Raw genomic sequence first — 16,642 nt, 5'->3', positions numbered from 1 at the left:
TCGTCATCTTACAAGAATGGAGAAAAAGAGATGAGAGAAGGAGCAAACGGCAGCGTGACTTGCTCCTCTCAGCGGGTTCAGGACCAGAACGCAGAGATTCCTCCGTGAAGCACTTTCCCTGCGTGTTTTTGCTGCTGCAGGGGAACCTGGGCGGGCATCCAAGTGGAACTCCAAATCTAGTCAAAACACCACAGCCTCTCAGCGTGAAACTACTGGCAGAAATTCCCTTTCAAGCATCTGCGGCGGTTCGGCACACCGCGTGTTTGTCTTTCATATCGCTCCGTGTTTGGCAGCCGGCGCATGAGTAAGGCTCCCACTAATTTAGCTCGACTACCTGCGTCGTTTTAAATGCTCCAGGAGAAACAGGTGGGATTGTAAGAGGAGGCAGGTTATCAAGCAAATGACTGTATAATCAGAACAGCACTTCTATTCCTGCTCCTTCGCTTTTAATACTGGATCTGTAGTTTCCTGGCATCTTTTTGCTCTTATTTCTTTGAGGCAGACAGCAGTTAAGCACAAGGCCTTTCACAAACTGTAGAGTATTTATTAGGATTTTGAGAGTGTAATTCTGAAGTGGAATGAAATTAGTCCATGGCTTTATTTTTTTATTTTTTTGTACGCATTTGAATTCAGCCCCCTTTTATTTCGATCCCCACTAAATAAAACCAGCACAATCAGTGAAGAGAGTCCAGAAGTGAAGTCGGTGATCACTGGTCATGTATGGCTCCAATTGTTATGTGAATTTTGAGCAAACGTTTCATATATCACAAAAAAGGACAAGAAAAAGTAGGAACGCACTGATGTGAAAATTTGGGCTGATATCTGCAAAATGTCTGCTGTTGATATTGCTGTTGTCATGGCAGCTCAAAGTGCTTTACATCGTGAAGACAGGAAAAAATATGATAAACACATCATGTAGTGAACAGTTGTGAAAACCAATAACAGTCAAGACAATTTGTAAAGTGCCAACGTTAAAATCATCAATGCACATCCAAAATGTTGGCCAATGATCCATTTATTATGATATTATTGAGTCAAAAACAACTTAGACAAGTGTGTTTTTAGTCTTTATAGCTCATAGTAAAAATTTACCAATATCTTACATATATATGTTTCACTGTTCTTTCACTACCTTCATAAACCACGACCACACCCCTGGCTTCACCGCCTCTTCTCTAGTTCAAGCTAAACTCCCCACAATCCTTTGCTGCATCGCTATCACAACACATGAAATAAATAAACGGCAACAAAATGAAAATGAATATTGCTTGTTAATATCAAACTGATATTGATATTTTAGAAAGTGACCATCAGTGCTGATAGATCAAAGTGTGAGTTAGCCGTGTTCCCGTCTGCTGGTTTAGAGCGAATCAACCGGGCTTCGCAAGGCGCAATTTTGTCTGATGTTGACGCTACGCTTGGCTGTAGTAAACAGGAAGTGGAGGTTGCTAAGTAGCATGGAGCTTACATCTCCGAAAAATGGAGGGAGGTCTCCCCTCTGAGCAGTGGATGAGAAGGTTTTGTTATGCCAGACCTTATTCAGCAAACCTGTCTCCTTTAGCGCATTAACTCTTCTCTTAGAAAACCACCTCAAGCGAGCACAAAAACCCTTTTGCAAAATCAAGGAAGTCATTTTAAATTTTGCAGTTTCCATCAACCTTTTCTAATGCGATACTTCAAAAAAATGTGTAAACCTTTAAATTCAACTGTATAAATTACAGACCATGGATCGTTTTTATTCTACTTCATAAACGTCGACTTCTGAGTTTGTGGCTGTGATGGCGCAAAATTTGAAAAAGTGCAAAGACGTCAGAATGTCGTTGGACAGAGAAAATGAAGGAAAAATTAGCTTAGTTAGCTTTGATGCAAAAAGCTACTGAATAGTTTGTCACATTATTTCGTGAATCTCTTTGAGCAAAAATGACAATTGCATTAAATCCTCAGTCAAACCGTTTCCATCCTTCAGTCCATGAACCTGTGGCTGTATGGTAGAGTAGTCGTCTTGCGATCGGAAGGTTGTAGGTTCGATTCCAGCTTCCTCCTGCCACATGTCGATGTGCCTCTGGGCAAGGCACTTAACCCCAAATTGCCTACAGATCTGTGTATCGGTGTATGAATGTGTGTGCGAATGGGTGAATGTGACTCTAGTGTAAAACTCTTTAAGTGGTCAAAATGACTGGAAAAGTGGGATCCGTTGAGATCTTACAGTGTGAACAACTAAGAAAGGGTTTTCCTGCTGTCATTTCCACACTTTCTGTTTACCCCAGCAGCAGACAGTCCCTCTGCAGGGGAAAAAAAGACACCTCATGAAAATGTCACATGCAATTAAAACAGGATGGGAAAGCTCATCCTCTAAATAATTCAGACAATGGAGCGTGATCTGAAAATTGGCTCCAAATACTGCAGAGCTGCACTTTCCTCCTCACATATTGAAGTTTTTGTAAAAAAAAAAAAAAAAAAAAAGGTTCCTTCCTCTGAGGAACTATTTAAATAATGTCACATTTATTGTATCCTACTTTTTCAAATCCTGAAATCTTTTCAATGACCCCATCTTTACTACTTCAGAGGTTTGCAATCCGGTCATTGAGGGCCACAGTCCCGCAACCTTTTGGGTGTGTCTCTAGTCCAAAAGATGTGACTTCCCTCCCCGGTTCAGCCAGGTCCTCCAGAGTCTTGATAATGACCTCATGATTTTGTTCAGGTGTGTAGAAGAAGAAACACATTTACAGTTTACAGGACAGCAGGCCAGGAGGACTGGAGTCCAGCCTGTCCAACATTCGCTGGTTGTTCACTGATCGAAGTCCACACTGCTAGTTTTAAACACCCCTCACAATTCTGATCAGATGGGATTTATTTACACAAAATTAGCAGAATCTGTTGGTTGTCCACTACTGGACTATGCATAAATTCCATAATAACAGTGACAATAGTGACACCAAAGTGACCTATAATGCTTCCTTGAACAGGTTAGAATAGGTCTAACCTGTATATGGACTACAAAATATGTTTACTATTATTATTATTTGCATAAAATTATTCTTATATAATGTGATATTAGTTGTGCCTGCATTGAACTCCTTTCAGAATGATTTGTTTTAGGGCCTCTCGTCACTCTAAATCTGCTGCTGGCCACGCCCCCCGCCCCCAACTCAAAATTTACACTCGCACGTGAAAATGTCTGCAAACAAATGCGTAATTACAGAGCTGTGTGTCTATGAAAAGCAGAAGTGGAGCCTCCTGTACAACCAACAAGAATGCAGCAAGCGGTTTCTGGATGGTAACTCAGCAACAAAACTCCTGTCTTTTCCAGCAGTCATCATTCAGCGCATACAGTGGTGAAACCAGCTGACTAAACATGCTGTAGCTCACTTTGTGTTGCTAGGTGACAGGCTGGGCGGCGCGTTGCTAAGTTATGGGCAGTGCCTCCTGATTCATCTCATTACATTCCGGAGGTTTTTGAAATGACTCGTCTTCCAGACAACAAACATCATGAACTCAGTCCCAAAAAATGACCAAACTGAAATGTAAGTATAAAAATATGCAAAATGTGAATCTTGCATTATATGTCTCCATTAATCTCAGTGGTTGTATCATGACAGAATGTATGAAAGTTCATGGGGTATGGATACATATGTGCATATCCACAGAGAACAAATAGTACATGCCCTTTAAAGGTAATTTAGTGATTGCCTTTCCTGTGTTTAGTGACAAAAATAATGTCATGAAGACCAAAGAGAGCCGTCTGTTTCAGGTCTAGTCAAAGGCCAGTGCTGTGCAAGTTGAGGGTAATTCCTCCCCCTTCCTTTTTTCTCTTTCCCCCACAGCTGCGCACCATGTCCGGACGGGGACCTGTGAGGTGGTGGCGCTGCACCGCTGCTGCAACAAGAACAAAATCGAGGAGCGGTCGCAAACAGTGAAGTGCTCCTGCTTTCCGGGCCAAGTGGCCGGTACCACCAGAGCCGCCCCGTCCTGCGTCGATGGTACAGTCCACTCATTCAATTATTCATCAGAAATCTTCTATTCTATGGATATAGATAGAATTCTTCTGTTGTGTTTTTTTTTGCTGATGCTTCTTTGCACAAGTCTTGAGGAATAGACTTGCTGATCTCATCACAGCTTCCTGAACACTCAAGTTTGAAAAGTTGGAAAGACACTGAAAGGCTCTTGGAGCGGAACGTGTTCTCATGTAACCTTTTTTCCAATTCAGTTATACATTAAAACTGTCACTGTTACCATTAAAGGAACCACACTGAGAGCCAACTCACATGAGAGGGATCGGATCGTTTAAACCTGTTAATGTATCAAGATAGAAAGTGATGCAAATTAGCCTACAGGTCACACCTCAGCATGTCTATCTGTAGCTTGAAAAAGGGGAGAAATATGAAGCTTAAAATAACTGAGGTTATGAAATCTATAAGTGGATGTGAGAGAAGAGTTCACATTCTTGATTCACTCACGAGCTTCACTTGTTTCTCATTTTTCCCTTCTTAATATTCCTTGAGTTTACATTATTACTGCATAATGTCTTATATAAATAAGGTGTTTGCAGGTTTCAGGAAGTCAAATTTAAGACTTTTTAATGCCACCTTGAATGAAATTTAAGACTGAAAATATATACCGTATATAAGATTGGATGATTCTGTTATATTATAACCAAGCATACCAAAAATTGAAATTTCTGGCGTTTGTTTCTGGCTCTTGGCAGCGGCTTCGTTCTTCTCACAGTACATTTGCGCCGGAGGGGCCCGACACACAGGAGGCGACGTCGCTCCCCCTCCATTCATTTCCAATGGAACAAGCACAAAGAGGCAGCGATCCAACACAGTGGACATGATAGCACTGCTGTTGCTATTGATTCACATGTTAAATGATGATGACCTTTGTGTCTTGCCGTCAATCACCATGTGTCGAGTCCATCACCATGATAGACACAAAGAGCTAGCTTCCAAGGGTATATTAGCCTCTAGTTACCGGTAGCCTCAACCACCTAGCCACAGAATGCAATGAAGATGTTAATGCATGACTCGAACTTTTGAATGTGACAGAACTTAAGCTTTTTTAAGGATTCAAGGACACTCTGCATTAATTCATACCAGCCCTGTTCAGTCCGCAACACTATTGTTTGCCTAGTAAGTCTGGTTCGTTTAGGGAGGTGTGAATGCGCAATCAAACTTGGATGTGGACCAAACACATGACCTGCAAAACTAGTTCTCAGTTCAGTTTGTGTGAACTCTGATGTGGTTCCAATACATATGTGAATGCTAAGCAGAAGCAAACTGTAGTGCACGGCATTCTGGGTAAATGCAACCAAAACAAACACGCAAGTCTAGTGTTAGCGAAAAGAAATTGTTCGTGGTTTATTGCCAAAGACAAAAAACAAATCCTACAACAGCTAAAGTCTGACTCCACTCTGTTGTTTCTGTTTCATGAAGAAGGAAATTGTGCTCAGTGTCTTCTTCAGAGGTTTTTGTGTTGTTTTCTTAAGCGACTCTTGGAGCAGCGCCACCACAGGTGAGGATGTAAATAGGTTTTTCTAGGGTTTGGTTCATTTGACCCAATGCAATGTGATAGAAAACTGCAGTAGCTGAAAATGAAACAAATGTTGCAATTTTAGCTCAAAGTCCAACGGAGTCTACTGAACTATCAGGTGTGAAAACAAGAGGCATTTTTTTTGGAATCACAATTTGCCCTTGATTTTAGTTTTTTTGGCTTGATCAATTAAAATGAGTAAGACTACACAAAGTAATGTTCAAGTTGAGTCCAGAAGCTATAGAAAGGTACTCCTGAAGGTTTTATTAGGCCTGAATGAGTCAGTGACCCAGAGGATCTCTGAGCATGCTAATATGCCAGACTCCCAGACTGTGCCAAGGTGGCAGCTTCACTTTGGTCTGAAAAGCGTTGCTTTCTGGCGAAACTCCGGATAGCTCGGGTTTGACCTATTCCCTGACATTTTAGTATTGACATTTTCTGCAAATTAGAGCTGTGAGCCACCAGTCTCAGTTTAAAGCCCCTCCGTTGATCTCAGGGAGAGAAAAAATGATAAGCACTTAACCTTTTAATTATTCTTTCCTCTACAACCAGGGATTACCTTTAGCTCCTCTTCGTGTGAGACAAGCTCCTCTTCATATGAAGATAAATGAACCGCCAGACTTCTAAGAAAACTTGCGTGTGGGAATTTTAGGATGGAGCGAATGAAAAGGCCGTCATGGGGGAGAAAAAAAAAAATCAGTGGAGACAGGAGAAAAAAACTACATACAGCCCACAATTTAGACTTGTAGAGTCAACCTGTATCAGCAAGAACTTTAAACAAGTGGTTTTCAGTTATAATCACTCTCTTACATAATTGAAGAGGAATTATGGTCCAGATTTTGCAAAACACAGAAAGATAAGAAAGATTATGGGTAGATTAGTTTACCATCTTATGACGCCTCGTCTTCTGATCTCCAGTAGTCTTTGGTACTTTTGTTTTGCCCATGAGTGGAGTGACTGTCATGGAAAATATTTTTCCCCTTCACTCTGTAGAGGAATGTAGGCTTTTTAAAATCTATCCTCATGGCATTAAAAATAAGTCTTTTCTGTGATTTATACATCTTCCCACTCTAATGTCTTAGATTTTTCCACCTGAAAACAGCGTCGCTCCAAAGTCCACGCGCAAGTGTGTAAGCAGCAAGCCAACGGGCTAAAAATTGCTCCAAAATGTTCTACAGGCTTCAATATGCGAGGGTTACATTAGTAAGGCTTGTGGTAAGACTGTTTAGAAGCCCACATGTTGATCATTAGTCAGAGCTTTCAGGTTTGGTTTCCAGTTTTGTGCTTTTAGGCTCTCTGCTGTCTGCTGTTTTTGGCTTCTGAATTGGCGACAGTGTTCTTCTTCTTGGCAGAACTATACGGTTTGAACACAAATCCCCACTGGCACATGCACTAAATTATTTTTTGATCTAAACTTAACGTATTTCTGAAACCTTACATAAGCAGTTTGTAGTTTTTGTCAAAGCTCATGAGTTTAAAGCTAACATAAAATAAAAATATGAACTGAGGGACAACTAAAAGACTTCAGGACTTGAATCAGGTTATGGTTCCAGTCTGAGACGTCGTCGTGTTTTAAAGCCCTGTAAACTCTAAGTGAAATATACCCTCTCCACTTTGTTTGATCATCAATACTCCCATCTCATTTTGCTGTAAAAACCTCTGTGGCTTTTTTTTAAAATAACAACTCCTTTTGCTTGGAGTCGACCCGACGCTCTTTTTTTACACGTTTGTGTTCCACAAATTGATTTCCTCCCATCATAAAGTCTTCATTCTTTGCAGTTTACCATGCGGGGGATGCATTGTGTTTGGATTATATAAAACAAACTCTCTTCATTATGAAAAGCATAAACGCTGCTGGAGGGGGCTGTCAAACATGGATAATGACCCCTGTAATGTGCCAGATTGTAGTGTACACTGCAGTACATCTGCTCTGTGCTGTTTGTTTAGGAGGCGAGTGAAGAGGTGTTCTGACTGCAGCCGACTGAAGATGCATCTGCTATCACTTCCCTACCCTGACATCATGTTGAGGCTGAGACTTGTTTGCATATTCAAAATAGATGTGTTACCAGAGAAAAAGCAAATCTTACATCACTTACCTGAGAAGGCTGTCAGACTGTGACATGGCTTGATGGGAGCTTCTTTGATGATGTGAAGAGATTCCACCTTTAAGGCTCCTTGTGTCGTGCGGAAATGTGTTTGAAACACAAAATGACAAGATGGCAATTCTAAACACCCACCGAGCCTCTATATGCTCCAGCTCAGGAAGTATTATCATGGTTTCAGACGACATGTTTTTCACTGTGGTTAAAAACATGAAATCAAAACTAAAATTGAACTCGTGTGCTAACCGCTAAATAATCCCGTTGCCAGTGTTCCATTCAACAGCTTGTCTTTGACTTTCCTTTTGTGTCATTTGAGGCGGTGTGGTGAGAAACTTTACTTGTCTCCTCTTTTTCATAACACTGCGTTTCAAATTCCGATACAACACAAATTACATAGATTGTAATTAGTCATTACTTTGTCTTGCTTTATGTGATGCGGTGGAGTATGGGACTTCTGATTACTATTGTAACAAAGTAAAGTTGGAAAAAAAAAGGTTTGAACCCCAACTTCTTTGAGTTGCTGGTGATTGCAGGCAATCAAGCGGCTAAGGATATTTGTTTTGCAGAGATTTTCTTTTAATTACACAATGTTTCTTGTGGTCTCCTGCACATGGGGATTTTTAAATCACTTATTTCTCCACATGGAAAGGGACACATTCCCCCCCCATCCCCGTCTTCATTTTTTCCTTCCTTATTCTTTCCCTTTTCTCCTCTTTCTTTTCTTTTTTTTTTTTCCTCTTTGTTGCGACATAATGTTAGGGACAGTTTATGTCTCCATTTAAATGTCTTTTACATAATTTGCTTTTGTATGTTTTAAGACATTTGATGAAAAATGTATCAGAATGTGTTGTATTTGTCTATTATGTAATTCATAAGATTTATTATCCAAATGAACCACCTGCTTTTTCAATAGAATGGTGGAATGGAAAACTAAACAGTAAGTTTGTTTCCGGGTACAAACTGAGAGTAGACAGGAATTGTAATGAATCTAAAACACCCAGTCTGGTAACAACCAGTTGCTTGTTCTGCGCTGCACTTCGTACAGAGGCTCTGGGCTCTCAGCTCTTGAGAGATGATTTTTTTCATAGAGGTGTTTGAAACTCTCTTGCAATTTTAAATGTTACCTAATCTGTAACGTTTATGTGATGCGGTGGAGCATGGGACTTCTGATTACTATTGTAACAAAGTAAAGTTGGAAAAAAAAAGGTTTGAACACCAACTTCTTTGAGTTGCTGGTGATTGCAGGCAATCAAGCAGGCGATCGCCGCCATAGCTAAAACTACAAGAAGATTACAAAACGTAAAACATGGCAGAAAGTCGACGTCATCGTTCACAACTTCTCCTGTTCGCCGATTGGCCCCGTAGAAATTCTACCAGAGGCAATCTTTGTGAAGCGGAGAAAGCCCAGACTGTCCGCGAAGTGAGATTTTAATGAAGTGGAGCAGCACAGGAAGGCAGTGACAAGGTTATGAATCAACAAACCAACACGACATTACACCACAGAATTCCAACCAGATTTTTTAAATCATTACTAAGAGGAAATGGAACATGCAACGAGATTTTCTTCATATTGGTTGGAATTATTAAAATGACGGGATCATTTTTTCATTCTTTTTGCGCCATGTCCAGCCTCGATAGTGGAGCAGAAGTGGTGGTGCCAGATGCATCCGTGCCTTGACGGGGAGGAATGCAAAGTTCTTCCTGATCTGAAGGGCTGGAGCTGCGCTACAGGGAACAAGATTAAAACCACCAAGGTGAGCAGAGGAGAGGAAAAAAAAAAATCTGTTTTTATCTCTATTGATGCCAGGATCAGAACTGTTGAATCCAGTGTGCAGCCACTCGTCAAGGTCAGCAGGCTGTGACTTTTCTTCCTGTCGCCTCTGCCTTTAACTAAAGACCAGTGTTTGCAGCCGGTGCTCGGACCCCTGGGGTCCAATAATCAATGCGCTGCCATGTCTCCTTAGCACTTTCAGGCCACTCTCAGCACCCAAACTGGCCAATTACTCACTCCAGTTACTTGCTTTTAACATTGTAACATGATGCCTGTATCCTTCACTGTGTTATGACTACCCGTAGACTTCAGTTCTGCCTCCCTCCATGTAGTTAATTATTTAAACCGCCTGCACCACACCTGCCTGGAGCCGGGAGCCTGGAGCCTTGGGCTATTGATTCTGGGATCGGTCCGAACCTCAGAATATATAAAAATATATAAATATATGTGTGGAATTGTTTTCTTTTAGTCCTCAGGGTTCGGAGAACATCCACAGATGCCCTGGAACACATTTCTATTATTATCAAATCTCACAAGACTATTTTTAACACTAAACATGTCTTTTGTGTTTCTTTTATTATTATTTTCTATGGATCTCTGGAAAGATTTCTGCGGACAGAGACCAGCTTTGGTAACATCAGACGCTCCACTACAAACCCCAGGTGAATTCTCTCTCTCCCCATCTATTCTCATTATTCACGTTTTTATTTTAATATTTATCATGCTTAATATGTTCCTTGTTCAGATTCCCTGTAGGCCTGCCTTCCATGTTAAAAAAAACTCCCACTTTGAATCATTAATGCAACTTTTGATCCCCTGTTGTCAGACTGTGTGATTTAGGCCCAATTCCCAACAGTGGAGCAACACGAGTGAATAGGGAGCAGAGGAGGTACATGATCCAAACACACCACGGCGACCTGTTCAAAGCTCCGTCATGACCTCCAGCATCCAAGTCACACACCTTTGAACTCGGTTATAGAGACAACACTCCTCTCACTCAAATCTTGAAACAGCAGGAGGTCACACTTTGTTCGTCACCTCTGCGGCGCTTCTAGAAAGTAATAATAAAAACGAGAAAAAAAATAAATAAATAAAAAATCAAGACAACATAGAGCTGGGTCCCCCAGCTATACTCATCTCCGTGAGTCTGTATCAATCACACACCACTGGAAAAACTCAGCGAATTCGACGTGTTTGGCAAAGCAGAGACTGGCTATTAGAAAGCCTGGGGCGCGGCGCGGATTTCAGACGTGATGGGAATTTTTCTACGTTTGAAGCCTCAAATGGAAGCAAGAGGTGACAGATTGAAGAGTTTCTTTTCCACGGATAAATACAGAAATCCACAAAGGTGGCACATTTAACCTGCGCTGTCGGTATTGCTTAGTACTTGAGGGATGAAAGGGAGAAAAGAAAGCGCACACACAGGCAAATGCAGTATTAAAAATCCTGATGTGCAGTTTATGTGTATAGCACATTTCAGCAACAGGGCAATTCAAAGTGCTTTATGTTGTAAAAACACAAAAATAGAAAGTCACAGAAGACACCACACAGTCAACAGCTGAAACATTACATTTCGCCAAGTGTCATCATTTCCTTAGAAGTATTTATTTATGTCAGTTATATGTCCATTAAAAAGGATTAATTATTAGCTACTTCCACTATGAACGCTGCAGCAGTTTGTTCTGAGATATCATGAGGAGAATAACTGAAGTGTTTGGTTTGATGTTTAGTCAAATCTACAATGTATTTTACAAAGAAACCATAGGATTCGACTGCATCAAAAATCTGTTTTTAGAAACCAGTGTAGAGGCCTTGAAGTTAGCCCTAAAACAAGAAGACGAATTTTTACTGCTTCTGTGTGAAATGGACTTTAAAGCCATATTTAATTGCTGACATATTAAATCTTTGTTTTCTGTTGGTCCACCAAGTATTAAACATCTCTGTAATTTGGACTTTGTAAAAATAGAAGAAAGGCTTCTTGAAAAAGATTTTGTCTACATGCAAGGAAACAGCACAACACTAAGTTAGCAGAAGTTAGTTTTAATTAACCCTTGTGTTGTATTGTGGGCCAAAAGTGACCTGCTGGCATGTAGAAAAAAAACCCTAAACAATTTTTTTCTGACTTGAAATTTTAGGACTTTTCCTAAATTGACCCCATCATTAGAAAAAGTGATACTTTGTTTTTGTTTATATTTCCATGTGGGCTGTACACCACTAGGACACAAAGATTGTCTTATGGTCATTATTGACCAGTGAATTATAAAAGCATTTAAACACCAGAAGAAAGTTCCAAGGCCACACAAACTCTCTCTAATACAAACACACACACCTGGACACACCCCTGCACCTGCACTCACCTGAAAACTGCTAGTCGGTTCCTTGCTGATGGCGTAAGTTGACGTTTCACTGCCAACAGGTGCTACGTTGTATGTTTGCACGTTCTGTCCTACATGAGATCTTCAGTGTAAGAAGTTGAACATCTTATGTTGAACAAATTCTTGAGATGTTTAAAGTAGGAGCGTCTTCACACAGTGAAGAACATCAACACGCTGTGAAGATTTTCTTGAACATCTTCTTGAATATCTCGCGTTGAACATTTTGTGTTATAAGAACATCTTAGAAGTTCAACGTCTTATGTTGAGCAGAAAATGTTCTTCATCTTGTATTGAGGATGTTCAGCATAAGAACATCTTCATCAGGCGAAGATGTTCTTCATCCTGTGTTCGACACGTCAAGTTGAGGAGAAGATGTTCTGGTGTTGAACAGCTCATAATTATGGGACACAACATAAGAGTTGATGTTAAAATGTTCACAAAATCAGGCAACATTTTGTTTTGTTGTGTTACGAGAGGAATTTTTATATTTCACTTACGAAAAAATATTAAGGAATGAACCGTTGACTAAAAAGTTCCAAATTGTTGACTTTTTGTTCCCTTTCAGTTTAATTAATTCAGAAGTAATAACTTCACATTTATACAGTTACAATAATAAACCTTTACTGTGTAAAAGAAAGCTGCTACAACACTTGCTTTGTGGTAAAAGGGAAAAAGTGTGTAATAGTGTTGATCGTCTTTTTGTATTGTTTAACAAAAATTCATGATAAAAATTAATTAAATTGAGTCAAATTGATAGATGTCAGATTGTTTCATCCTGCTAAATAGATTTTGGATTTAAAATTCAATTAATTTGCTTTATTTTAGGGCAGGGGTGTCAAAGTCAAATGGACGGAGGGCCAAATAAAAAATTTAGCTACAAGCCGAGGGCCGGACTGATCGAATGTTCATTGAGATTTTTTTAAATGACGCATTTGGTCTAGTGCAGCTGCGGAGGCGTTGTGAGATCGAGCAGAAGCGGGCGTTGTGAGGATCGAACGGGGGGAGGGGGGTGCATCTCGCAATTTTTCAGACGGGGTGCCGGCTTGCTGCGGGCCGGTTCTAATAATAAATCAAGATCATCCCAGGGGCCGTAGAAAATCTTCTCGCGGGCCGGATGTGGCCCGCGGGCCTTGACTCTGACATATGTGTTTTAGGGCTTTTGTTAGGGTGGGTCATTTTTGACCCGTAGGACAAGGGGAGTAAACAGAAAATTAGGATAGCACCAGGATTAAAAGACCTAATAAGAGTTTTAGTCAGAATCTTGGCTAAGGAAGTCAATTTCAGATCTATAATAGTCAATAGATCTGAAAAACTGCTGGGTTGAATGAAACGAGTTCAAGGGGATGTTAGCTAACTAACTGAAGATAGATAATGGCTATTTTCCCTGTCTGGTTTTCGTTTACTTCCAGATTATTTTCTTCTGGTCAGTAAGCTGCCTTTCCATTTTATTTACTTGAGTTGTATACATTCAGCAACATTCAGTTTTGCACTACCACAATTGCTCACTAATTTATTCCCACAAGAACAAATAAATGAGCTATATTCACCTATGATATTATCGGTGGACATATTGATTATATTATATACGATTCGCGTTTACACTTAAAAATTAAAGTGCTGACCTGTGGCAGAAATTGCCGTTTTGTCCAAATCCTAAAACATTAGTGAAGGCTGAACGTTGTTCTCTGCTTTCTCTCTGCTGTGTTTTTGTTGATTTCATGGGTGAATTCTTGCCATATGATGAAAAGCCCAGTCATAGTAGTTATAACACAAAGCATATTGCTGAGAAGGACGCGGCGGTGTGCCAATTACACAGCTGAATTACAGAAACACAAGCCCCACACCTGCTGTTTTAAATCTCTCAGCCACGCTCACTTCAGGCGCCGAATGGAAATGAATGCTTTGCCTGTTAAATTAGCACTTGTCATCCACCAATTAAACAAACCTAACACCTAGGGAGGACTTGGTTTTTCCTTCCTGTATTTATAGCTTTGTTTCAGACACTTACTCAGAACGCTGTTAATGATTTTTTATCCCTCTCCTCCTTGAAGTGAGACAGGCTATAGATTGATCTCCGGAGACGTTCTCGCTTCTGACAAGAAGCAGCTTAGCTCTTTCTCTTTTCAACCCAAAATTATTCTCAAATTAGTACCACATTAATCACCATGGCAGCTCAGAATGTAAATGACTCGGTGAAGGGAAGAATTTATTGCAGCAGTACCTGTTTTGTGGAAACTGCATTACCCTGGTTTTCCTCGAAATGCGACATCCTGATGGTTCTTTGCCTGTTTTTTCGCCCCCTAATTGGGGGTGATTTAAATGACATTACACACTCAGCCTTGGTCAAACAACCCATTTGAGAATTAATCTAACCGGGTTGTCACAGTTGTCTGTTTCCTATCAAAAGCTCACCATCAAATAACAGCGCCTCGCAAGTCCGGCGATGGCTTCCCGCGGTCCGTCAAACCCACATGTCCTTTGACAGCCGACTGGGATAGATAGCGGACGTTGTTATGAAGGTTGTTACGTTGTGCTCTTCAAGAGTCTTTTCCGGAATGTACTTTTATAGGAGCAGAGGAGCTGCCAGTCAGCCACCGAGCTTCATGACAGGCAATTTAATCTGAAGGAGAATGGAGGTCTTCCCAAGTATCTGACAGCACCGAACTGCGAGTGAAGGGTCGGAGATGTTAATGCAAACACAGCACTCCACTTTTATGCTAAACAGAATGAGAGGCTCTAATAGGTACACACACATTACTGTGTAGGAATTCGTTTTACTTTTCTTCTTACGTCACTTTTTGAAATAGGAGTTGTATTTTATTGTTATTCAAGACATCTGTAGAGATTTTGTGTTGCTTTAATAGGTTGACCGCTGACTGCACTTTGCAACGATTCTCATCTTCCTCAGACTTCTAGTTTTTCACAGTACAACTATGAAACATAAGTGGATTTTATTGGGAATTTTATGTGATAGACCAACAGTATATATATGTGTACAGTGGTGTACACATATATAATAAAAACTAATTGCTTTTCAATATTTTTTTTCTCCCAAATTAGCTTCTGAAAAGTGTGGCAGGTATTTGTTTTCAGCCTCTCTGAGTCCAATACTTTGTGGAATGATTTTTCGCTGCCGTTAACACTGAAGATCCAACTATATTCAGTGTTGACGTTCCATTACAAATATGTGCGACACTTTTTTGATATATATATTCTGCTAGTGTTTGAAAAAATATTTCACAACTGCTGTGTTTCTGTTAAAAAGAAATGCAATTAAAAATCACATGTGAATACTCTTGTTTATGTTACAAGTCACTGAAAATGACCTATCAGGTGTGGACACATGTCCACAAGCCCCGCCTACTTGGGAGCGGCTATGTGTGTGGCGTTTTGGGGATATTGTAGTCTGTAATTTTTATGGAAGAGCCTTGGATTCAACACGTTGGACAAACAAACTCAACTTTTGATTGTCGTTCCAACACCTGAATAAAAGATAATATACATCTGACGAGTTCCAGCGCTGTGGCAGAATTAATATATTTTATGAATCTGTTAATGTCATGATGTTAAATGACTTATTCACATGTGGTTTTATTTTCAATTCTTTTTTTATTTGCAAAATTGTGTCTTTTTGACGATGCACACATTTGTAATGGAAATGCAACTTATGATGACTCAACGTCGGCGTCGTTTCCATGGTTCTGACTTTATCTCTGTTTTCTCCTGTTGCAGGCGAACGCCCCATTATGGTCTGGCGGATCATAAAAGGAGACAAAGACTAATACGAAGGACTTTGCTGTAAATAGAGACATCCTTTATTCTGGACTAGAGATAATCTTTTAAGACTTCTGAATGAATCCTCATGAACTTGATGGACGTCAACGTGAGGCGTGCCGATCTCCCCGCTCTGCCTTTTTTGGACGGCAGGACCAGTTCTCCGATATCGTACTGCTTGTAGTGGAAAACTGCAGCGAACTTCGCCTACATGTTCATCCTCTTGAGTAGCGCCGCCGTTACACGCGGTCTTCCACAGCAGCTGTTTCATTGGGTGACCAACGGGTCAGTGTGTGGTACCAACACATTAATCCGTCGACTACTTTCTCCTCTTGACAAGTTGCAGTGAGGAAATTTGGGGAGGGGGAGCAAATAGTTAGTACGATTTTCAAAGAAATAAAAAGATTCCTATCCATCCATGACATGCAATACTCAACCAACCAGATACTCTATGGACTCAAAGACTGAAGGGCTTAGCCCAGGTGCAGTTCAAACGTAGAATTAAATCCATTTACAATCTATTTCTTCTTTAAGTTTCTATGCCTTCCCCCCTCAAACTGTATTGCTGCTTTCAAGTTCAGTTTCTTTGGTGAGATGAATGTAAATGACAAACATTTGGATGATGACAGTGTTTCCCAAACTCTTTCTAACTAGTGACTCAAGTATGATTTGCTAATGACCTTTAAGTGACTATCGCTGACACTTCTTTAGTCTGTGTAAGTGATGACATTAGTAATAAACAATGGTCGTGTAGCTAAAAGCTTTTGTCTTTTTACTGTCTGCGTAATAAACTCGTCCTCCAAAAAGCACCGAGCCGTCATGGGACAGAGGAGACAGCAGGTGGTGAGGTGGAGGTGTAAGTTGGAGGTAGTCACCACTCTCTTTTCGAAGAGGGTGTACATGTTTGTTTTTATTGCACAAAATGCACCAAAGCAATGCCAAATATGGCCGACGGGATCCAGAGGAGCAGCTGCTGATCAAAGCAAGAAATGTAAGAGGATTCCACCTTCTCACTGATCCACGTGAGCGGTGGAGAGAACGTTGTTGAAGAACGGAGAGCCGCGCACATTACCGTGGCAACCAGGCCCCGA

General features: G+C 40.5%; 1 protein-coding gene across 1 annotated transcript in view; it reads left to right on the top strand.

Annotated features, from left to right (window-relative positions):
• The window catches only part of LOC122826377 (chemokine-like protein TAFA-2), an 81,429-nt gene extending 65,118 nt beyond the window's left edge, over positions 1-16,311 (top strand). The window contains exons 3-6 of the mRNA XM_044108165.1: positions 3,825-3,980; positions 9,261-9,385; positions 10,008-10,064; positions 15,510-16,311. Of these exons, the coding sequence (XP_043964100.1) occupies positions 3,825-3,980; positions 9,261-9,385; positions 10,008-10,037 (311 nt within the window). The 3' untranslated portion in view covers positions 10,038-10,064; positions 15,510-16,311. The remainder of the gene's footprint in view (positions 1-3,824; positions 3,981-9,260; positions 9,386-10,007; positions 10,065-15,509) is intronic.
• The last annotated feature ends 331 nt before the right edge of the window (positions 16,312-16,642 follow it).

The sequence above is a fragment of the Gambusia affinis genome, linkage group LG23 (genome assembly GCF_019740435.1).
Source record: "Gambusia affinis linkage group LG23, SWU_Gaff_1.0, whole genome shotgun sequence".
NCBI lineage: Eukaryota > Metazoa > Chordata > Actinopteri > Cyprinodontiformes > Poeciliidae > Gambusia > Gambusia affinis.
The sequence above is the reverse complement of the archived record's forward strand: the minus strand, read 5'-3'. Positions and strand labels throughout refer to the sequence as shown.